Source organism: Dama dama, chromosome 13 (genome assembly GCF_033118175.1).
Source record: "Dama dama isolate Ldn47 chromosome 13, ASM3311817v1, whole genome shotgun sequence".
NCBI lineage: Eukaryota > Metazoa > Chordata > Mammalia > Artiodactyla > Cervidae > Dama > Dama dama.
In genome coordinates, this window is record NC_083693.1 from 64,534,893 (window position 1) to 64,558,340 (window position 23,448).

At 48.1% G+C, this 23,448-nt stretch overlaps 2 protein-coding genes and 1 pseudogene across 3 annotated transcripts in view; 1 reads left to right on the forward strand and 2 right to left on the reverse strand.

Moving 5' to 3' along the window:
- RIN3 (Ras and Rab interactor 3) overlaps nt 1-23,448 on the forward strand; it is a 133,354-nt gene that overhangs the window by 9,328 nt on the left and 100,578 nt on the right. The window lies entirely within an intron of this gene.
- Nucleotides 11,416-12,245, reverse strand: LOC133068186 (high mobility group protein B1-like). The gene has a single exon (XM_061159318.1). It carries the CDS (start codon nt 12,150-12,152, stop codon nt 11,514-11,516), a length of 639 nt encoding a protein of 212 aa, XP_061015301.1. The 5' UTR covers nt 12,153-12,245; the 3' UTR covers nt 11,416-11,513.
- Nucleotides 17,078-17,196, reverse strand: LOC133068541 (5S ribosomal RNA; annotated as a pseudogene).

Consider the following 23,448-nt stretch of genomic DNA (forward strand, 5'->3'; position numbering starts at 1 on the left):
AATGGTTGGAATTGGCATAGACATATGTCAACTTTTTTTCCAAGTTCCCTCTGTTTTAAATGAAGCTCCTGAAAACTTTTGTGGGTCTAGGGTTTGGGGACCATTTCCTTGTCAACTGCCATCATCTTGGAGTATTTGAGTTCAGGGGTGACGCAGAGTCTGTTGATTGGCCCCCTGAATTTTAGTTGAGTGTAAATTTTAGCTAAACACATCCCAATTTCCTCTCAGCTAGATGTGGCTGTGCGATTGGGTTTGGACAGGAAAATATATGGGGAGTAAAATTTGCTTGGTGATGTCCTTAAAGAGAAGGGTCATGCCTTTCTATTTTCCTCTTTCCTCTTGGCTGGAAAATAGACGTAATGGCTGGACTTGAAGCACCCATTTTGGACTCTGGGGTGAATTTGAGAATGGATGTTATGCAGAGTAGAGCAACAGTATAATATATAAATATAGTAAGGCTCTCAGACATGTTGGTGTATCATCCCAGCCCTGTATTACTTACTCAGATTTATGTATGAGAGAGGAATGCATATCTACCTTACTTAAATCACTATTGTTTAAAATTTTCTATCACAGACAAACTTAATCCTGACACACACACAAATTATTTATCCCTCATCACATAGCACCAGAGTATATACCAGAAACACTAAAGCTGCTTTTTAGGCTACCCGCAAGCCTTTATTTCCTAGTGGAGATGAGAAGGAGGAAAAGGGGGAGAGGGGAGAGATGTTTTGCATCAACTAAGCCGCTTATTTCAAAGACTATGTTGCAAACTTGTTTTTCCCATTGGGTGTTTGTGAGTTTTAGATTTCACCAGAAGCTTCAGACTAGTTATTCTGGTTTAAATTCTGACTCTCCAACTTTGTGCTTTGACAAGGCTAAATGCTGCTGAACAAGGTAGCCATGTCTCTTCCCTCAGCCACAGTTTCCTCATCTATGCTTTACTTTTTTCCAAATATGTTGGCTTTTAAAACATATTTATTTATTGGCTGTGCTGGGTCTTAGTTGCAGCTCACAGATCTTTGGTCTTTGTTGCGACATGCAGGATCTCTAGTTGAGGCATGTGGGGTCCTGTTCCCTGACCAGGGACCAACCCCTGGGGCCCCTGCATTGGGAGCGTGGAGTCTTAGTCACTGGACCACCAGGGAAGCCCATTTCATCTGCGCTTTAGATGGAGAAACTTCCTGTCTGTGCCAACATTCTGAGATTTGGTTCTCTGACCAAACCAGCACGAGAAAGGCTGGGGCCTGCTCCGAACAGTGCTTGCTTGTATCCTTGATGGCTGCCACCATTCATTCATTCTTTCATTGCTTCTTTATTGATCACTTACGGGTGCCAGGCTGGGTTTGTGCTGACCACTGGCCACTAGAGGTCTTGAGTGGTCAGTTTACCACTCTGCTCAGCCTTGGGAAAGGTTTGCCCTGGGGAGGCCTTGAGGGCCTTTGTCTAAAAGGCCACAGGTATCCTGGGATTGAGCAGGGTGGGCTGTCTTGAAAGACTAGGCAATTGCCTTTGAAATAGTTTGAAAGACAGGCTGGGGGCTTCTTTTCATGAGCCAAAGTGGCCCCCATCCTTGGCCCTAGCATTGTCAGGCATCAGAGCTCAGTGTGGGTCTGGTGACCCCATAATCCAGCCCCTGCTCACAGATAAGGCTCAGAGAGGGGATGTGGTTGCCCCAAATTCTCACAGCTGGACCCAGGCTGTTTCCACAGCTCCGTGCAGGTGCCGAGGCTGCTCCTTCACGTGAGGCTCTAGAGGTGGGGGGACAGTCACATCGGCCTTCACTGGCTGCTTCTCCCTCAAGCCTCTGGGTAGTGCTGAGCACTTTCCTGCCTCAGGGACTAAGCATACACACCCCACCTCCAGCCTCCTGCAAAAAGCTTTCCAGGCTGTCTAGCCTCTAAGCCTGTTGCGTACAGTTGTGCAGGCTGTTCACTGCACAAAGGCACCTGCTGAGAGAGGAACAAGGGGCCCCTGAAGTTTCACTCTCTTGCCAAGCCCTGTGTGATGTTAGGTGTGTGTGCGGGGTGGAGGAGGGGTTGTCTGCATCCATGGGAAGCAAGAAGCATCTTTTCCTAATTTACACAGAGGTACCAGGACGCCAGTCAGCGAAGTCCCATCAGCCCTGTCGGAGCCTCACTTCTCAAGCTGTCACGGTGTATTCTTTGTCTGTGGCCCCGCTAAACTGTAAGCTTTCAGGGCAGAGAGAGTGACTCCTCCTGACAGGTGTGGTTGCCAGATCCACACTGTCCTGGGCATAGAGTGCTTGACTCAGAGAACTCTCAAGCTAAGCAAGAGTAGGGGCTGGAGAGGAGCGTCCCACACAAGGCTTTGTTGAATGAATATATGGCAGGTTAATGCCCAGGAGAGAGGTGGGGAGGGATTGACCAGGATAGAGGGCCTCTGGGAGATGGGAAGGGGCCTGCCGGGAGCTTGCAGAGGAGGCTGTGGGCTATGCAAGGCTGAGCAGCAGCGTGAGGTGCGTGACTGGGCAGGCCTTCAAGCTCAGCTCTGGGTGGGAGGCCTTGAGAGTAGAGACTGTGGCAGGAGAAACCTGAGGCACGCCAGGCCTGGCCCTGGCTCCACTCTGCAGGGCCAGGGCCGAGCGGATGCAGTGTGGGTATTTACCAAAGCCCCAGCTCCTCCCCAGCCCTCAGGCCCCCACGCAGCCGAGTCCTGGAGCCCCTCTCTAGCCCGCATGGTGCTGGTCTGCCAGTTACCTGACAGCTCACCCTTGTCCCAGGATCCCCAGTCTTGTGGGGCTGCAGGAGCGGCAGGCAATGCAATGCCTGAACGACGCAGGATGGTCCCCTGGAGTGCTGGGGTCTCCGGCTGGCTCAGGGGTGTCCCGCTCAGACTAGAGCACATCTTGGGGAGCTTTACCGGGGAGGTGAGAGCTGAGCTGAGCTGAGTGACATCTCGGAGTTTCCCGGGTAGCTGTGGGGGGTGGGGGAACCAGCATGGCCCAGTTGCGGGTACCACGGCCCAGTGTGCCTGGTGTTTGCACTGTGCGTGGACCGGAGGTGACCCGTGCAGGAGAGGGGACAAGACACCTGAGGCTCTTAGGCTGGGACCTGAAGACGCTGGAGACTGAGACAGTCTCGCCCCCCATTTTTAAAGTTGGGCTGTGTATTGGTTTCCTAGGGCGGCTGTGATAAAGCAGCACAAGCTGCGTGACTTACAACAATCAGAGTTTGTTCTCGCCATTCTGGAGGCTGGTGTTCTGATCAAGGTGACGGCATTGCCGTGCCCCCTCTGAGACTCTGGGTAGAATCTTCCTGCCTCTTCTTAGCTTCTGGTGGCCCCAGCAGTCTTTGGGGTCCCTTCGCTTGCAGTTGCATCATTCCAGTCTCTGCCTGGTCACTGGGCCATGTCCTCCCTGTGTGTCTTCTTGTCGATCCTCTTCTTCTAAGGACACCAGTCATATCAGCTTAGGGTTCCTCCTGCCCCCATTCTAAAATGACCTCATCTTAACTTACAGTGGGGCTTCCCAGGTGGCACTAGTGGTAAAGAACCTATCTGCCACTGCAGGGCACCACAAGAGAGGCGGGTTTGATCTCTGGGTTAGGAAGATCCCCTGGAGAAGGGCATGGCAACCCCCTCCAGTATTCTTGCCTGGAGAACCCCATGGACAGAGGAGCTTGGCGGGACATAGTCCATGGGGTCACAAAGAGTTGGACACGACTGAAGCGACTTAGCATGCACATCTTAACTTACTACGCTGGCAATGACCCTATTTCCAAATAAGGTCACATTCTGAGGTCCTGAGGTGCTGGGAATTAGGACCTCAACATGTCTTTCTAGGGATACAGTTTGATCCATAACAAGGTAAAATTTTTATGGAGTAAGCTTCACTCTCTTCTGGGAACTTTTCTATACATTCTGGTAAACGTTGACTTTCTGGTAACCACTACCGCAATCAAGATATAGAGCAGTTCCATCATCTTCCAAAATTCCCCTGTGCCCTTTGTAGGCAGCCCCTCCCCTGCCCAAACCCTGGCATCATCACTCATCTCCATCCTTGAGTTTTGGTGTTTCGAGAACTTCATATGAATGCTGCCTTGTGAGTCTGGCTTCTTTCACCTGCCTGAAGGCGTTGGAGACCCGTCTGTGTTGTGTTTCAGTATTATGTTCTTTTTATTACTGACCATATTTCATTGTATGATGTATTACAGTTTGTTTATCCATTTGCCCACTGTGCCACATTTGGGTTGTTTCCAGTCTGGGGCAATTGCGAATAAAGCTGCTGCAAACATTTGTCTATAAGGTACAGGTTTTGCACAGGAATCACATGAATTGCTTGCATCAGGCTGCTGTGTGAAGAAGGGCCTGGGGTTTGGGGGAGTAGCGCATGGGGCAGAAGCTACTATAGGGGTCGGGGTAAGCCGAGATGGAGGCCTGGCCCAGGATCTTGGCAGTGGGGATGGAGAGATAGGGCGCCCCCAGAGTGTACCTAGGAAGGAGCCTGGTGGTTGGTTGGGTATGCATCATGGAGGCAAGGAGGCCACCTTTATTACCTCCTGCCAGCCCGCCCTCCACCTGCCCAGGAGAAGGTGCTGTTGTGGCCCAGCGTAGCTGTCTGGATATGAGAACATTGAGAGGCGAACAGTACAGCATATCGGTTAGACGTGCAGGCCATGGAGCAAACTGTCAAGGTTCCAATTCTATACTCTGCCTCAGTTTCCTCATCTGTAAAATGGGGTACTAATAGTTCCATACTCTTAGATCTGCTATGGTGTTACATGAGTTAATGCGTGTAAGGAGCTTGGACAGAGTTTGACACGTAGTAGGTATTCAAGAAATGTGAGCCACGTCCCGTGGTCTCTGGAAAGGCCTCGGTGCCTACCTTCTTGTCCACTCCACTCGTCCCCGGGTCTGCTCGGACTTGCTGTGAGACCTTTAGCTGGCTCCCTGCCCTCTCTGACCATTGCTTCCTGCATTCATGTGACGTGGAAGCCAGAGCCCCCACTGTGTGCCGGGCTCTGGGCGAAGCAGCACGCGACCCAGCAGCCCCCCACAGTAGGCACTTCATGAAGACATGGCCGTGGGTCCTGCTCACGATCCTGTTGGGGCAGGCTGGTGAGAGGCTCTCAGGACACAGGTTTGGGGACTGCCAGAGGCTCCCCTGCAGCTGCCACAAATACCGTCCTCCCCTTTGCCCCCAAATCTGTCCTCTGCCCCTGACAGGAACTGCCCATGGTGGCAGCTGGAAGCCTCAACAGCTACAGGGTGGGTGCCAGGTGGGGGCCTGGCCTGGGCTCCAGGGCGAGAGGTGTGCTGGGTCCCAGTTCGGACGACACAGCAGCTTGCTCCCAGGCTTTGACAGATGCTGTGTTGTGAGCAGGGTTCATGTCCAGGTGAGCCACAGTTGGGGCCAGCCTAACGAAGGGACGTTTGCAGCCGATCCCCATTACTCACAGATTCTGCATTTGCAAATTGGCCTGCTTGCTGAGGTTTATTCATAACCCCCAAATCGTAGTGCTTTGGAGGTCATTTGCAGCCCTGCACAGTGATGAAAAATCTGAACCATCTGAGAACAAGGTGCCTTCTTGTTTCCGTCCTTGTCGTGGTCTGTTATGTTTTTCAAGTTCTCCTGCTTTGGGTTGATGATTTCACTGTTTAAAATGTCCCCAAGTACAGTGCTTCTCTGCTGTCTAGGGTTCCTGAGGGTGAGAAGGCTGAGACGGGCCCCGTGGAGAAAATATGGGTGTTAGAAGAGCTTCGCTCAGGCATGAGTTACTCTGTTGGCCGTGAGTTCAATGTTAATGAATCAATGATACGTATTAAATAAGGTATCTTTAAATAGAAACACACATAAAACAAGATGTGTCTTGATCAGTGGGTGGAAATGTTGTGACCAGCAGTTCATGGGAACCTACCCCTGTGTTTTCCCCAAAAGCAGTGGTTTTGTTTCCACTAACTCAGTGTCCGTGGCAAAGTTTGTGGAATGTACCAACCACAGATGCTGAGAGTGGACTGTATGCATCAAGTAGGTAAGTCAGTCTCAGCCTCTCCACTGTGCTGTCTGAATGTCTCTATCAGCAGTTCATTCCTCCGGATTAAGAAGTGCCCGACTCATGCATGGTCTATCTTTAAAATGCATGAGTCCTTGGGGGTAGGTGCCATCCCTCTGTCCCTGGGCCTTGGTCCTCTCTCCCTCCAGTGAAATTCAAGGCTTGGAAAGGACAGTTTTCAAAGAGGGGAGCAGTCAGTGCTAATATGTCACATTCTGTGATTCTCACAGAAGCGTCCTTTTAAGGAGCAGAGTTTTGATCAGGGCATAAAAATCAGGGACCTGTGGTATTTATAGATGACACTAATAGTCACAGCAGTTATGTCAGGCCCCTTGGCTTGTTTGTTCTAGATTTTTTTGGCCACACCACGGGGCATGTGGGATCTTAGTTCCCTGACCAGGGATCAAATCTGCACCTCCTGCAGTGGAAGCATGGAGCCCTAACCATTGGACTTCCAGGAAATTCCCCAGGCCCCTTTGCTAAGAGTTGTTTCTCAGTTAATCGTCACAGCCCCGTGAGACTGGGGTTGCAGTGCCCAATTTACAGGCAGGGAAACTGAGGCACAGCAAGTGATTCAGTGGAAGCCCTCAGCGCTCCGTGGCAGACTCGGAGCCTGAATCCAGGTTTATCCAAGTCCAGAGCCACAGCCTTCGCTCGTGAATTCTCTGCGTCCCTGTGTTGCCTTCCAAGATTCCAGGACCTGCTGCCTGCCTTAGATCCAGGTGTGCCTGGTTGTAGAGGGAGGGATGCTGCTGGACCCTCCTGGGGCCTGCTGAGCCCCATGGAGGGGATGACCGCCTAGCCCCTGCCCAAGTTAGCCATATATGATGGACCACGCGAAGAACCTCAGAGGTGCAGAAATGGGGGCCTGGCCCCACCTTCCAATCTCTCCCTTGTCATCCACTGACAAAGTCACATCCTGTAACCCCCGCCCTCAGAGTCACTGTTGTTCCATCACTCAGTTGTGTCCGACTCTTTGCAACCCCTTGGACTGCAGCACGCCAGGCTTCCCTGTCCTTCACCATCTTCTGGAGTTTGCTCAGACTCATGTCCATTGAATCGGTGATGCCATCCAACCATCTCATCCTCTGCTGCCCTCTTCTCCTGGAGTTGCTGGGAGACACTTTAACCTGGGAGGGGTGGAGTGTGTTTCCTCTCTCCCCACCCCAGTGCCTCCCGAAGGCTCCCAAAGGTAATGAGCCAGGGACCTCGGCCTCCTTGGCTCTTGAAAACTCACTGCGGCTGACTTCCCTTATGCTCGGGTGTCAGGGACCGTGCACCCTGTAAAGTCTGACAGGGGAGGGGCAAGCCCTAAAAGGACGCGGCCCTGGAGGTGGGATTTCGGGGGCAGGGGGTGGGATGCCCATCTTGTTTTGGGAGGTGGGCCTGGGCCCAGGAGACGTGCTGCCAGACAGCGTCGGGACTGCCGAGCTCGGGCGTGCATAGGACCCTGCAGAGGAAATGCGGTCACAACAGCTGTGAGGTGGGTCGCAGGCTGACTCAGTGTTGCCAGGGGCTGGAGGAACGTGACGCCGCAGCAGCTTCCTGCAAGGTGCAGATGTCCAGAGCCTGCCGCCTCTGGGTGCAGGCTGAGCCCTGGCCAGGGATCGGGTCAGCATTCGGCCCTGAACCCTGGACAGGCCCTGGGCGTGACCCCACTTCTGATTTAGAAATGGGGGTTCATTTTGTCAAAGCACACCCCTCTGACTGCGTGCTCATGTCTCATCCTTCCTTCAAGCCTCTGAAAGAGGGAGGGGTGAGTATCCTTTCGCTTATCTCACTAGTGAGAGAACCGAGGCCCAGAGAGGGAGGGAGGCTTGCCCGAGGACACACAGCCAGCCTGTAGCTGAGGCTGGAACAGAGCCCGGCTGCCTTTCTGGGGCAGAGCATTTCGCGCCGCTCAGAGCTGTCCAGCATCAGTCGTGTCCGCAGTGACCACAGACAGAGCTACCGTGAAGCTCCAGATGCAGTCGGCATTTTGTCCTCACCACGGCCTTTTGGGGTCTGTTCTCAGTCTCATTTTACAGACTTTGAAAGGCCGGTCTCAGAGGGGAATTCAGTCAGGCCCCAGACACGAAGGGTGAGGGAAAGAGAAACTTAAGCAGAGGTCCAGCGGGAAGGCCTGGGTGAGGACGTGGAGAGCCCGCTTCTCCCCTTCTGGGCTGAGACCTGTCCACTGTGGGGCCCCTGCTCCCTCCTCCTGCCTCCCCCTCCTAAACCCCGGGTCAGGCCTAGGAGGGGAGGGTTGTGATCACCTTTCCATTTCCCCCAGATGATGGGGGAACCGCTGAGTAAGCAGCAGCAGGGCCAGAGGCCAAGGTCACGGTGGGACTTGTGGGCTGCCACGTGGCGGGGGCGATTCCGGAGGGAGGGAGGCCGGCAGGGGCCAAGGACGGGCCTTCCCAGAGCTGACGGGCCTCCTGTTGTCCAAACCTGGTCCACATGGGGAGGGGAAGACAGCAGAAGGGAGGTGGGTGAGGACCTCGGGAGCTCTGTAGGGACGAGCCTGGGGAGGCCTGGGCTGGGATCCATGTGCAAAAGGACCTTGACCTACAGCCAGCCATGGGGGCATGGGCAACTCCTGAGAGAATGGGGCCTTAAACACTGGAACAGATGACCGAAGACATGGTCTTCCTGAAGAACTTTCCAAATTGGCTAATGGTCATAACATTGACATGTGTTGCGTTGTCTTTTTTTTTTTTTAATCTTCTTTCTTTCTAATTAAAAACAAATCCCACACATAGTATATGAATTCACACACACTGGAAAGATTTAAACAGTAGAAAAGTCTAGGCCCACATTGTCCAGTACATTAGCCACCAGCCTCATGTATCTGTTTTACAAATTAAATTAATTAAAGTGAAGTAACAGTTGCACTGGCCATAGAGCAAATGCTCCAAAGCCATGGGCAGCTGATGGCAACTGCACTGAACGGTGCAGACATGGGACGTTTCCATCACTGCATTCAGTTCTTTCAGGCAGCACTGGCTGGACCATGAACAGGGGAAATCCTGCCAGCTGAAAAATAAGTTCTGGAATCAATTTGGTTCCTTTGGACCTGTTTTATGTATTTAACTATGTCTGGGTATCCACCTTTCCCAGACGCAAGTCTGTCTGGCCTGCCTGGATCCTTGGCCCTATAAGTATGACTGTAGCCTTCCAGGCTCCTGTATCCATGGAGTTCTCCAGGCAAGAATAGTGGAGTGGGTTGCTGTTTCCTGCTCCAAGGGATCTTCCTCGCCCAGGGATCAAACCCAGGTCTCCTGCATTGCAGGCGGATTCTTTACCATTCGAGCTACCTGTTGAACTCAAGAGAATGATATTTTGCATATTTTTCCAAAAGAGGAAACTGAGACTCAGAGAGGTAAGGGACAGATTGGAACACGTTGGTTTTCTAGGCACAGAGGCCCTTTTCTTCCCTCGGTGGGTCCGGGGTAGCTGAGGGGCAACCAGGCCAGGTCTCTGATGATCTTTTCAAATCCCTGCCCATTTCACTCAGTTGTATGTGAAGGAGAGACCCCGCTGGGCACATCGATCTTCCAGGAAGTCTTTCCCCTGGCCATCTTTTCTTCCATTTTAATTGTTTCCTCTGAAATGTTGGTCCATTGTTTTCTGATTTTCATAGTAATACACACTCAGTGTAAAAATTGGGAATGTGCAAAAAGAGTGTCAAGAAGGAAACAGAAATCAGTCAATCCCAGGATTAAGAACCACTCATGGACCAGTTTATATTCCCAGAGGCAGAGCAGGAGCATTCCTCCACGTCCCCGGTCCTTGATCATGTAGGTCTGCCTCATGACAGCTGTTCTCACAGGCTCCTGAGGTTTTAATTCCAGATTCTCTGATTCCTCTGCTCTTGAGAAGCTTTTCAGATGCTCACTGGCCATTTGGATGGCCTCTGTGTTAAGTGCCAGCTCAAGCCTCTTGCCCATTTTTTTATTTGTCTTGTTTTTTCCTTATCAATGTGTAGAAGTTCTATGTATAATCTAGTTCTGAGCACTTGGTGTTACAAGTATCTTCTCCCACACAGGGCATAAATTTCACTCTCTTAATGGTGTCTTGATAAACAGAAAGTCTTCATTTTTATTTTATTTTTTTTTAAAGTCTTCATTTTAATGCAGTCAAATTTAAATTTTTATTTAAGGTTGAGCGGTGTGTGTGAGTGTGTGTTTGTGTGTGCTCTGTTTAAGAAGTCTCTCTTCCATCAGATTATGAAAGTATTCTTTATTTTCTTCTAGGGGCTTTTTTTGGTTTGTTTTGCTTTTTACATTTAATCAGAACAGAGTCTTCTGGAACGGATTTTTGTATAAGCTGTGAAGAATGGATCATGTTTATTTTTTTCCCATGCAGATAGCTGCTTGTCTCAGCACATTTTGTTGCGAAGTTTGTCCTTTCCTCGGTGTTCTACTGTGACCATATGTACCTCAAGTGACTGTGTTGGGGATCTGTTTCTGGACTTGTCTAGTCCACTGACCTATGTGCCTGTCCCTGCCCCAGTACCATACCTTCTTCATCACTGTAGCTCTATCATAAGTCTTGATTTCCAGCAGCCCAAATTCTACCCCCTTCTTCAAGTGTGTCTTGGATGTTCTTGGCACTTTTCACAGAACACTTTCAGGGTTCTAATTGGAATTGCAGCGATTCGTTCAATCAGTTTGCATAGGATTCATACCTTGAGAGTGTTAAGTCTTCAGCTCTGTTGATGAGATCTGCCCTCCATCTCCTCCTTGTATTGTATGTTTATAACGTTTAATAATCTTACATTGTGAATAGGAGTCTAGAGGGATTTCGCAGAGTGGTTAAGAATACAGACTCTGAGATGGCCAGAGTTCCAATCTCAGCGCTGCCACTTTCCGTAGCTTCAGTGAGTTGCTTAACTTCTCTATGTCTCAGTTTCCCCCTCTGTAAAATGGGAGCAATACCCAGAGTTATCTTGTAGGGTTGTTTGAAAAAGTCAACTTAGTTAATATATGCGAAGCAGTTAGAGCAATGCCTGGCACAGAAATCTCTGGAAACATTATTATTATTATTATTTTTTAAATTGTATTTACTTAGAAGCATTCAGAATGTCAACAAAACAGCTGCAACTTTTTTTCTTTTTCTTTTGCAATTACAGAGTGGTATTCAGTTAACAGAACAACAATTATTCCTATAAGCTGCATCAGAGACAACTGAAGATGAAAAAACTACCATCCCCAAATATAACTAATTTGTGCTGTGCACCAACAAGAACCTGCTTTAAATTTCCATGCCAATTTACAACCCCCATACTGTACCAGGCAAGGTTAGTGGCTATTGAAAATACCACCAGGACAGGGCTATCTAAAGACACATTCGGTAGTATGTTAACTATACAAAAAAAGACACTGTACAGTTTAAAAACAAATCTTACACAGCCTTACATTTCAATTTTTTTTCTTTAAAAGGAGTGAGTTGTGTACAGGGGGGTTAAATGCTTTATAGACAAGAAAAAAAAAAAACTGCGCTAGAACCAACTTATTCATCATCATCATCTTCTTCCTCCTCCTCATCCTCTTCATCTTCTTCCTCCTCCTCATCCTCTTCATCTTCCTCCTCTTCCTTCTTTTTCTTGCTTTTTTCGGCCTTAACAACTCCCTTTTTTGCTGCATCAGGCTTCCCTTTAGCTTGGTATGCAGCAATATCCTTTTCATACTTTTCCTTCAGCTTAGCAGCCTTCTTCTCATAAGGCTGCTTGTCATCCGCAGCAGTGTTATTCCACATCTCTCCCAGTTTCTTTGCAACATCACCAATGGACAGGCCAGGATGTTCGCCTTTGATTTTTGGACGATACTCAGAACAAAACAAGAAAAAGGCCGAAGGAGGCCTCTTGGGTGCATTGGGATCCTTGAACTTCTTTTTTGTTTCCCCTTTAGGAGGGATATAAGTTTTCATTTCTCTTTCATAACGGGCCTTGTCCGCCTTTGCCATGTCTTCAAATTTTCCTTTCTCTTTAGCAGACATGGTCTTCCACCTCTCTGAGCACTTCTTAGAAAACTCTGAGAAGTTGACTGAAGCATCCGGGTGCTTCTTCTTGTGCTCCTCCCGGCAAGTTTGCACAAAGAATGCATATGATGACGTTTTGCCTCTCAGCTTCTTAGGATCTCCTTTGCCCATGTTTAATTATTTATCCTCCGCGAGGCACAGAGTCGCCCAGTGCCCGTCCGGCTCTCACTTGCCCCGGCGCTGTCTCTATGGAGCTCAATGTACTGCAATCTGGAAACATTATTAATTTATGTTTGAGTAGGTAAAACATTTGCAGGATTCAAAATAAAAATACATTTTTAAAAAGTCATGATTTTTTTAAGTGGTTTAGGATTTAACTGGTTTAAGATTGAAAGGATATCTTTATAGAGGTTAATGCCACAGGCTGCATCAAGGCTCTTTCTGCACTATTTCAGTATTTTCATGTTTCTTGATTGAAAAAAAAAAATTCAGTGAAATAGACTTCCCACCTTTTCCCCCATGTGCCTGTTCCCACCCCTGCCCCACCAGTTATTAGTTTCTGGTGTGTTCCTTCAGAGTGACTTTTTGCAAATACAAATAAGCTTTTTTTTTTTTTTCCAACAAGAGAGCACAGTCTAGACACTCTTCTGTACTTTGCTTTTATCACTTAACCACATATCCTGAAAACCTTTCCATGCCAGTATGCAGAGAGCTTCCTTTTTCTTTTTCTTTTTTTTTTAAGTTGCATAGTATTTACAGAGGCCTTGTGTTCATTGATTTGTTGCTGTTGCTTAGTCACTAGGTCCTGTGTCCAACTCTTGAGACCCCATGGACTGTAGGCCACCAGCTCCTCTGTCCATCGGATTTTCCAGGCAAGAATACTGGAGTGGGTTGCCATTTCCTTCTCCAGGGGATCTTCCTGACCCAGGGATTGAACCCGCATCTCCTGCATTGGCAGGCAGATTCTTTACCACTGAGCCACCCCAAGAAGGCACAGTTCTCTAGATCTGCATGTACGGAACTCAGCTCAGTTTCACATCTGAAACCCCGTTAATTAGAACTTTTTTTTTTCAAAGTTCCAAACTGCTTTGATCATTTTTCAGATGGGTGATATAGTCCCATGGTTGAAATCCAAAAGCTGCAAAAAGATGTACGGTAGGTGAAGTGCCTGCCCCTTGAGAGACAGCATCAGAGCATCTTTTGAAAAAACTAATTTTATTTATTTATTTTTGATTGTGCTGGGTCTTTGTTGATGCATGGCTTTTCTCTAGTTGTGGCAAGTGGGGGCTGCTCTCTAGCTGCAGCGTGCAGGTTTCTCATTGCAGTGGCTTCTCCTGTTTCGGAGCACGAGCTCTAGGTATTCGGTCTTCAGTAGTTGTGGCTCCCAGGCTCCAGAGCACAGGCTCAGTAGTGGTGGTGCACAGGCTCCGAGACCTGTGAGATCTTCCTGGACCAGGGATGGAGCCCATCTCTTGCATTGGCAGGTGGACTCTTTACCACTGAGCCACGAGGAAAGTCTGGCATCAGAGCACCTTAACGTGCCCGTATCACAGAGGTACACGGGGCCTGTCCATTGCCCTTGGTGACCTGGGTTCTTGTACCCACTGCTTCCAGCTTCAATCTCAGCCAGGAAGTTGGTACCCCAAATTCTGTCTTCTCCAGTAACCACTTCCATGTTCAGTGAAATTTCCCAGGGATTTTTAAGGGGGCGGGGGAAGGGAGGGACTGTCAGTGCGCTTTCCCTGTGTGTGGCTGTTATTGTAAGTCTTATTGTGATAAGTCTTCTAGACTTCTATGGTGTTGGTCCATAGTAGATGCTCAGTAAATTACTGAATGAATGAATGTATGATAATAACCTCAATGAATGTTTGCTGTATGCCAGGCACTATTCTCAACACTGTCCTCAACAATTCCGTAAGTAATGCTTATGTTTCCCATTTTTTTAATTTTTATTTTTTTTATGGTTCCCATTTTAATTGTGAGGAAATTGAGACAGAATTGTTTGGTCATGTGCCGAGGCCACCATGCTGGGATTCCAACCCAGGCTGTCTGGTTCCCAAACCCATGCTTAAACTGCTAGTGGACATACCCCTCAAGGCCTAATCGCACATAGCACTGGGGTCAGAATGGGTACCATCACCTATAAGCCGGGTTCTGACGGCAGTGGGCAGTCCTAGCCTAGGCTGGGATGGGGGGAGGGGAGGTCAGCAGGATGAGCAGGCTGAGTCATGTCAGGCTGGGTTCAAGGAAAGGGGCCGGGACCCGTGAGCCAAAGGTTACAGAGAGAGGATGGAGGAGCTCTCCCCCAGCTCTGGGAAGGCTGTGGGCATCAGGCAGGCAGCCCGGGAGGCAGGGCTGGGAGCCAGGTGGTGCCTGATACATACCGGGCGGCAGAGGCCTGCAGCGCACAGGTGTGGAAAGTTTGAAGGCCGTGGACCCGCTCGACCCCTTGATGTGGGCTGTGACGTGCGAGCTGAGACAGCCAGACCTGTTCTCAGCACTTCCGGGGCCCGGAAGACTTGCTTGAGCTGACTTCCCCTCGGCGAGGCTGTGGGCAGGGGCCCTCCAAGTCCGGTCCCAGCTTCCCGGGGGGCGCCCACTGAGGGTCGGGGGCTTAAGCTCTCTGACAACCCCACGCCCCACCTCATCTCAGAAGGCCTTTTGGTCCCGGTGAGGAGACACCTAGGGAGCTGTCTCACAACAGGATCCCAGGCACCATTCTTGGAGCCTCAGTGACTGTGGGAATCCACCGGGGCCTCATGCAGTTATCTGGCCCATGGAACCAGGCTGGAAGCATTGGTTGAGCATTTGCAGATTATATACATGTGAGCGATGCTGATTCTGCGACTGGCTGCCTCTCTTTCTTCTCCATGTGACTCCAAAGGCTGGGCCAGAGGTGGAGCCAGGCGGCAGCTGTGGCTCAGCTTCCACAGGTCCAGGAAAAAGCATTTGGTGGAGTGGAAGCCACGGAGAAGCTGGCCTGGCTGCCTACCTTCTCTCAGACTGTCTGCTGGGCCGGAGCCAGCCTGGCTTGGCAGAGAGACTTCAGATGGTATGAGCTAGGGGTCGGGTGAGTCGCAGAATCACGGAATGCATAGTGCTGGAAGGAACCGCAGACTTTGGTCTCGTCCACACTCAGACAGTGCATAGCCCAGTACCCAGCCCATGGCTGACAACACTAGGCGATCCCAGCAGACTTTGTCTGCCGAGACTTTAGCATAACAGTCTGGGCAGCTGCTGCCCATCAACTGGAGTTCACAGGGAAATTCAACCTACTTGCCATTCCAAATCTACAGCAGTCTTCTCATTTTACTGAAGAAGCCGCTGAGCCTGGAGACGGGAAGTGAGTGGCCAAAGGTCTCGGGGTGAACAACACAACCAGACCATCATCTCTTGAGTCTGAGCTGTGTCATTTCCTTTGAGTTGTACCCATTATCCTGATGAAAACAGTATCTGCATGAAATTACTCATCTCCTAAGCTCTTTATTTCCCTTTATCTCCACATTGTGATCCCAAGCTCAGAATTCAAAAAATTTGCCCATAGTTCCCCAAGAATGTTGTATACGTAGCTTCAGAAAAGCTGAGCTGTCTTAGGTCATGTTAACAGGAGTAGACTGTCTAGATTGAGAGAGGTGATGGTCACGCTCCTTTATGAGCTGCTCAGGACACACCTGGGAAGTTATTTCCTAGCTTGAGACTCTACATTTCAGAGGTAGAAAGACAGAAGGATACGCAGCACGCTCAGGGGGATAAAAACAGTACAATGAAGGGGTTCAAAACCACTCCATAATTTGTGGTCAATTGATTTTCAACATGGTTGCAAAGAAAATTCGATGGGGAAAGAATAGTCTTTACAATAGATGCTGCTGGGACAACAGGATATCCAAATGCAAAAGGAGGAGGTTGGACCCTGTCTCACATCATATTCAAAAATTAATTCAAAATGAAACAAATACCTAAGTGTAAAAGGTCTCAGAAGAAGACAGGGGTAAATCTTCATGATCTTGAATTAGGTGTTGGTTTCTTAGCTATGACACCAAAAGTACAAGCAACCAAATAGAAAATAGGTAAATTGGATCTCACCAAAATTAAAAACTTTCGTGTTTCAAAGGACACCTTCATCTTTTCATCAGGAAAGTTAAAAAAGACAACCCACAGAATGGGAGAAAATATTTGCAAATCGAACACCTTATAAGGCACTTAAATATAGGATATATAAAGAACTTACAACTCAATAATAAAAAGATAATCTAATTCTAGAACAGGCAAAGAATCTGAAAAAAACATTTTTCTAGAGAATATCTACAAATCATCAATAATTAAGATTCTCAGCATAGTTTTACATCAGAGAAATGTAAATCAAAATCACAATGAGACATTCATTCTGAACTTTTGTGACGATCGTCTCATGATCTAAGTTAGCCAGATCATTATCCTGTATACCTTACACTTATACAATGATGTATGTCAGTTATACTGCAGTAAAACTGGAAGAAAGAAACACAATGAAATACAACTTTAAACCCACTAGGATGGCTATAACAAAAAAGATAGCTAATAATGGGACTTCCCTAGTGGTCCAGTGCCTGACTCTGCGCTTCCAATTCAGGGGCCCTGGGTTCAATCACTGGTCAGGAAACCAGATCCCGTATGCCACAACTAAGAGTTCTCACACTGCACTAAAGATCCTACATGCCTCAACGAAGAGCGAAGATTCCACATGCCACAATGAAGATCCAATGCAGCCAAATAAATAAATAATAAATATTTCAAAATGATAATAACAAGTGTTGATAAGAATGTGGAGAAATTGGGACCCCACCCCCCCCCCCCCACATTGTCAGTGGATTGTAAATTCTTTAGCCATTTTGGAAAAACAGTCTGGCAGTTCTTCACATGCTAAATACAGAGTTACCATGAAAGTCGAGTGACTCTTTGTGGCCCCATGGACTATATAGTCCATGGAATTCTCCAGGCCAGAATACTGGAGTGGGTAGCTGTTCCTTTCTCCAGGGATCTTCCCAACCCAGGGATCAAACCCAGGTCTCCCACATTGCAGGCGGATCCTTTACCAACTGAGCCACCAGGGAAGCCCAAGCCAACAGCACCCAGTATTCCCAGGAGTTCTCCCATCCAAGTACTAACCAGACCTGACCCTGCTTAGCTTCCGAGATCAAATGAGATCCAGCGCATTCAGGGTGGTATGGCCGTAGACAGAGTTACCATATGACCCAGCAATTCGAATCTTAGGTATATACCCAAGAGAATTGAAAACAATGTCTATACAAAAACTCATATGTGAATATCAGCAGCGTTATTCATAATGGCCAAAAAGTGGAAGAACCCAAATATCCGTCAATTAATAGGGCAAGTACAATGTGCTATGTCCATACAGTGCAATACTATTTGGCACTAAAAAGAAATGAAGCACTGGAGTTTCCCTGGTAGCTCAGTGGTAAAGAATCCACCTGCCAATCCAAGAGACGTGGGTTTGATCCTTGGGCCGAGAAGATCCCACATGCCATGGAGCAACTAAGCCTGTGTGCCGCAATTACTGAGCCTGTGCTCTAGAGCCCAGGAGCTGCAACTACGGAGCCCACGTGCCCTAGAACCCATGCTCCACAACAGAAGAAGCCCTCACACCACAACAAGAGAGTAGCCCCCACTAGCTGCAACAAGGGTCCACACAGCAGTGACGACTCAGTGTAGCCAAAAATAAATATTTTTTTAAAAAGAAAGAAATGAAGCGCTGATGCATTATGTAAGTTGTGACAGTGTGAAAGTGAAAGTGCTAGTGACTCTTTGCTACCCCATGGACTGTAGCCCACCAGGCTCTTCTGTCCATGGAATTCTCCAGGCAAGAATACTGGAGTGGGTTGCCATGACTTTCTCCAGGGCATCTTCCCCATCAGGGATCGAACCTGGGTTTCTGGCATTGCAGGCAGATTCTTTACTGTCTGAGCCACTAGGGGAGCCTGGGTGAACTTTAAAAACATTATGTCAAGTGAAAGAAACTAAATATAAAAGACCACACACTGTATGATTCCGTATGGGAAATATCAGAAGGCAAGCCTATAAAGACAGAAAATGGTTTAGTGGTTGACACTGGCTGGGGCATTAGGAGGAAATGGGGAATGACAGTTAATGAGGACGGATTCCTTTTTGGGATGGTGAAAATGTCCTAAAATGAATTGCATGATTGCATGCAATTGCAATTGCATGATTCTGTGATTGTATTAAAAACTATTTCAGTGTACACCTTAAAATATTACTAGAAAACAAAACACTTCATATGCAAATTCACGGAGACAGTGTGTGTAAACCAATGTGTGGCTCAGTGTCAGACACAGGGGAAAAGCTGGTAAATGTTACCTGTGGATACCATAAGGAGAGGGGGTGCTGATCAACCTGTAGAAGAGCTGACCCTAGAGAATCAGGGGAGGAGTTGTGCTGGCCTTCTCTGCATAGTTGAAGGGCTGCATGGGGATGAGGCGTGTTGTCCCTGTGGCCTTATAAGGGGTAGAAAAAGAAGAGGAAGGATTCAGAGGAACAGATTTCATCCCAACAGAAATTGAGGACTGCTTCTCAGAATGACTTGCCCAGTGAAGTAGTGAGCTCCCTGTCATTAGAGGTCTTCAAACAGATACAGCTACATATTGGGATGGTACAGAGGACTCCAGTGTGAGGGGAACCTCTGAGATAGAGGACAGCTGATAGGCTTACAAAGTCTTGTTCAATATTCAGAAATTTTAAGCTAGTTGTTAAATTATCAATAACTTCTTATTAGCAGTGGTGGGAATACTTACAGCCATGGCAATCCTCATTTACTACACACCAGGACTTTTTTTTTTTGTCACGGACAGGTGCTTAGCAGCACATCACTGATCCAAGCCAACTGCTCCAACAGGTCTTTTGGAGTGCTTGTTACTCCGCAGAACGTGGGTCCACTCCCCCACGTGCAGCAAGGCCAATCTACTGACCCCAGGTTTTAGTGAAGGAAAGTCCAACATTTACTTCAGGTGGCAAGCAAACTGCATGAGCAGCTAATGCTCAAAAGGACGACCCAAAGTTCCCAGTGGCTTTCAGGGAGAGGTTTTTAAGGCAATATTTGTGTTGAGAACAGCAGCTCAGGGACTTTCTTCTGATTGGCTGGTGGTGAGGCAACAGGGTGATGTTTTGGGAATGAATCTCCGTCATCAACCTGGTTCCTGCCAGTCTGGAGTCTCCGTGCTTATGATCAGCATGTAGTGACCATCCTTTACCTGGGTGGCTGATCTTAGTTTCCGCAGAACAACTCAAAGATATGCATCAGATTGTTCTGTGTATCCCTTAAGGAGGGACTAGGACACTTTTTTTTTTTATCACTGAACTGTTAAGTTGTCATTGCGTTTCTTGATTGACTGCTTTCCCTTTGTTTCTGCATTCCCTCACTTCCCTAAGTCCTGACTGCTTAAGTCTGCTCTTTGAAACTCAGGGAAGGCTAGGAGATCAAAGCCTTTTTCTACAAACAAGAAACTGGGGACAACGAGGGGCTTTTGTACCCAGGAAGGCCCCAAAGTGTCCTTCTCAGTTTCACTTCCCCCTTTTCTCAATCCTGAGGGGAACAGGGGCGGACAAGAAAAGGGGAACAGGGGCGGACAAGAAAAGGAATAAAGTTTTGGATAGAGAGGTTAATCATAAACTCATCAGGGAAGCTCAGTTCCCAGGGGCCTTCGTTTCATGCTCATCCGTCCACAAACTTCCCAGATTCTCCTCCTTCACCAGCGGGTTCGCCTTCCCTGCCCCAGGATTTGATGAGCCTTGGCTTCTTCCATGAACTGTCTTCAGCTCTTCATCTCATCTAGGAGTTACCACTTAAGTGTCCCCTGTGGCTGGGTTCTTCCATACCCTGTCCCATGACCTTTGAGGCAAGTGGTGTAGATGAAAGAATTAATCAATAATTGATTTCGGGGCTTCCCTGGTGGCTCAGCAGTAGAGAATCCGCCTGCCAGTGCAGGGGGCTCGGGTTCAATCCCTGGTCCACATGCTGCAGGACAACTAAGCCCGTGGACCACAACTCCTGAGCCCACATGCCTAGAGACTGTGCTCTGCAATGAGAGAAACCTCTGCAGTGAGAAGCCTGAACACTGCAACAAAGAGTAGAGCCAGTGCAGCCAGAAATAAATACATCTTTTAAAAAAATAGTTGATCTAGAAAGAAATGAAAATTTTTATTTGAGCTAACCTGAGCATTGTAATCCAGGAGACCATCTTTCAGAAAGCTCTGAGAATTGTTCCACCCTTTTAGAGGTCAGAGCCCAGCTATGTAAGTTTTTGAGACGAAGGGCCATACCTAAGTTATTGACAGGTTACACAGTCCAGATCTACACTACAAAGTGTGTAGTGGGTCATGGGTCATCGTGGCCCCTTACAAGATGAAAGAAGGAATGTTATCACCTAGGGAGGTCTGCTTAATGCGGTTGCACAACACACCCTAAAGGGGAGGAAGGAGGCACAAACTGGCAAGGAAAGATTTTATGTTTAAATTTTCTCATCTCAGGCTTCCCTGGTGTCTCACTGGTAAAGAATCTGCCTGCCAATGCTGGGGACACGGCTTTGATCCCTGGTCTGGGAAGATCCCACATGCCTCAGAGCAACTAAGCCCATTTGCCACAACTGCTGAGCTAACGTGCCACAACTCCAGAGCATAATGAGAAACCCCTGCATCCCAACTATTAATAGAGAGTAGCCCCCACTCACCGCAACTAGAGAAAACTCCGTGCAGCAACGAAGACCCAACACAGCCAAAAATAAATAGATCGGGTTATTTTCAATTTTCTCATCTTGCCCTAAAAGATGAATTTTAATTTCATCAGTGGCCTAGTCTCCCTGTTTACAGTGGGGGACACTGAGCCCTGGGTGGGTGTTTGTTCATAGCACCGGGGCCTCGGAAGGAGCTCTCCTAGCTCCAGATACCTGCCGCCCGTCTTGCATGTTCCTGTTGGCATCTTCACCTGTAGTCAGAACTCCAAGCTGTCACTCTCTCTGGCATCAGCTGCTGCTCCTTGGCCCAAGGCTTGTGGCCGCCACAGTGCGGAGACACAGCCCCAGTGACCTTCTCTGGCTTCTGCTCTGCTGACGTAGCTGTGAGAAGATTTTCCTTAAAGTCCCCCAGGGCCTGATTCTTTGGATGGACTCATCTCGATTACCTTTCAACACAGGCCCTCAGGCTCCAGAACTTTCTGAAAAATGCCAAGAAAAACAAACAATGGGAGTCATCCCAGAGGAACTGGCCTGGCAGAAGGGACAGGCCTTAGGTGTTTTTGTTGCAGAGAAGAACCAGTTCTGACTCCATGTTGGAACTGTTTCTTTGACTTGCTTTTCATTGCTGTTGTTATGTGCATGCTCAGTCACTTGAGTCGTGTCCGACTTTTTATGACCCCATAGACTGTAGCCCACCAGGCTCCTCTGTCCATGGGATTCTCCAGGCAGGAATACTGGAGTGGGTTGCCACGCCCTCCTTGAGGGAATCTTCCCAACCCAGGGATCAAACCCGAGTCTCTTACGTCTTCTGCATTGGCACACGGGGTCTTTACCCCAGCACCACCATTATAACTATACATAATGGCCTGCCTCAGAGGACCCTGCCCCTCTGCCTGACTGTTGGACTGTATGTGTGTAAGTCACTCAGTTGTGTCTGACTCTTTGTGACTCCATGGACTGTAGCCTGCCAGGCTCCTCTGCCCGTGGAATTTTCCAGGCAAGAATACTGGAGTGGGCTGCCATTCCCTTCTCCAGGGGATCTTCCTGACTCAGGGATGGAACCCCAGTCTCCTGCATTGCAGGTGGATTCTTTACTATCTGAGTCACCAAGCAATTGTGGGAATAATTGTTAGCCTTTGTTCAGCTATTAGGAAGATAATCTCACCCTACCCATCTGTGAATGGCTGTAGGAAAGATTAACACACCCCTTCCACAGGCTAGCCATTCCCTGAGATGATTTGTAAGACTGATGGCCCTTTGTATTATTACTTCACTTCCTCATTGCTTCTCCCTCTCTATTCTGCCTTTTGACTTACTTCCTCACCAGTTCTCTCTGGTTCTGTAAAAGAAGCTGGCATCTAGACCCTGACAAATGGTTATTTTAAGACGTTAGTCTGCCATCTTCTTGGTCAGCCGGCTTTCTGATTAAAGGCATATTCCTTGTCTCAACACCTCGATTCATCGGCCTGTTGTGCAGCCAGCAGAGTGAGTTTGGACTCAGTAACATCCTAAGACCCCCACTCTACAATGCCTGGGCTTGTGGCATGTTCTGGAGGACCTTGGGAGAAAGTGCATGTTTCTGACATTTTAAAAATAAATAAATCATTACAGAACTGGCCAAAGCCTCCTTCACACAGTTCCCAGATCCCATTTTCTTCCAGCTCCTCAGAGGTCACCATTGTCCTGGATTTGGTGTGCCTGTGTATTTACAAAAAACATAGAACTGTTGTGTACACTTTTACACTTTATATAAGTATTTTCATTCCTTCTGTAATTTGCTTATTTCATTCAACATTGCGATTTTGGTTTGTTTGATTTTAAAACTTCTTAACTTTTTCTTTTAAAATAACTTCAGACTCCCAGAAAAGTTACTGGAGTAGTACAGTGAATTCCTGTATTACAGTCTTCAGTCAGATTTATCAGTTATGAACATTTTATCAAAACTGTTGGTTTTCTCTTCTTCGCTTTTTCTGAACGGTGTGAGAGTAAGTTACAGGCATTGTGCTTCTTTACTTGCATATATGTCTGTGAATGTTTCCCAAACATGGCCATTCTCTTACATAACCTCAGCACAAGTATCAATATCAGGAAATTAACATCAATGCAACTGACATTGAGATTTCACCCAATAGCAATTGGTTCCTAAATTTTAGCAGCTGTGTGATAGTCCAGGGTGGAAGAATCACAACTTATTTATCATTTTCTCATGGATGGACATTGGTTGGTCCCATTTCCTCTCACTCTAAGTGCTTCCTTTATCAATTGCCTCCTTATCCCTGTGTGTGTCCTGGGAGTGGGGCTGCTGGGGCCTGGCTACAGCACCCCTCTTTTGGATTTTGACAGTCTTTCAGAGCAGGCGCAGCTGTTTTTGTTCTCGTGGGGTGCTTCTCCTCCTTGGTGTGCTGGTGGCATTCGGGGGGCTGAGCACTGGGTTCTCACCTATCCCAGGTCATTTCTCATGTTGGTGTGTGTAGGAGAAACAGGGCAGGACCACATGTGTGGTTAGGCCAGTGAGAATAATGACGTATTCGAGGTGTTCTTGTGTGTCTGATGCTGCTTCATGCACATTACATGTGGCAGGGATTACCAGCTCCACTGCACAGATGAGAAGACTGAGGCCCACAGAGGTTAAAAACCTCACCCTGGGTCACATGGCCAGATGTGGCAGGGCTGGGCCCAAGACTGCGTGAGTCCTAGTTTTTCATCTTTGGGCTACGTGGGATGTG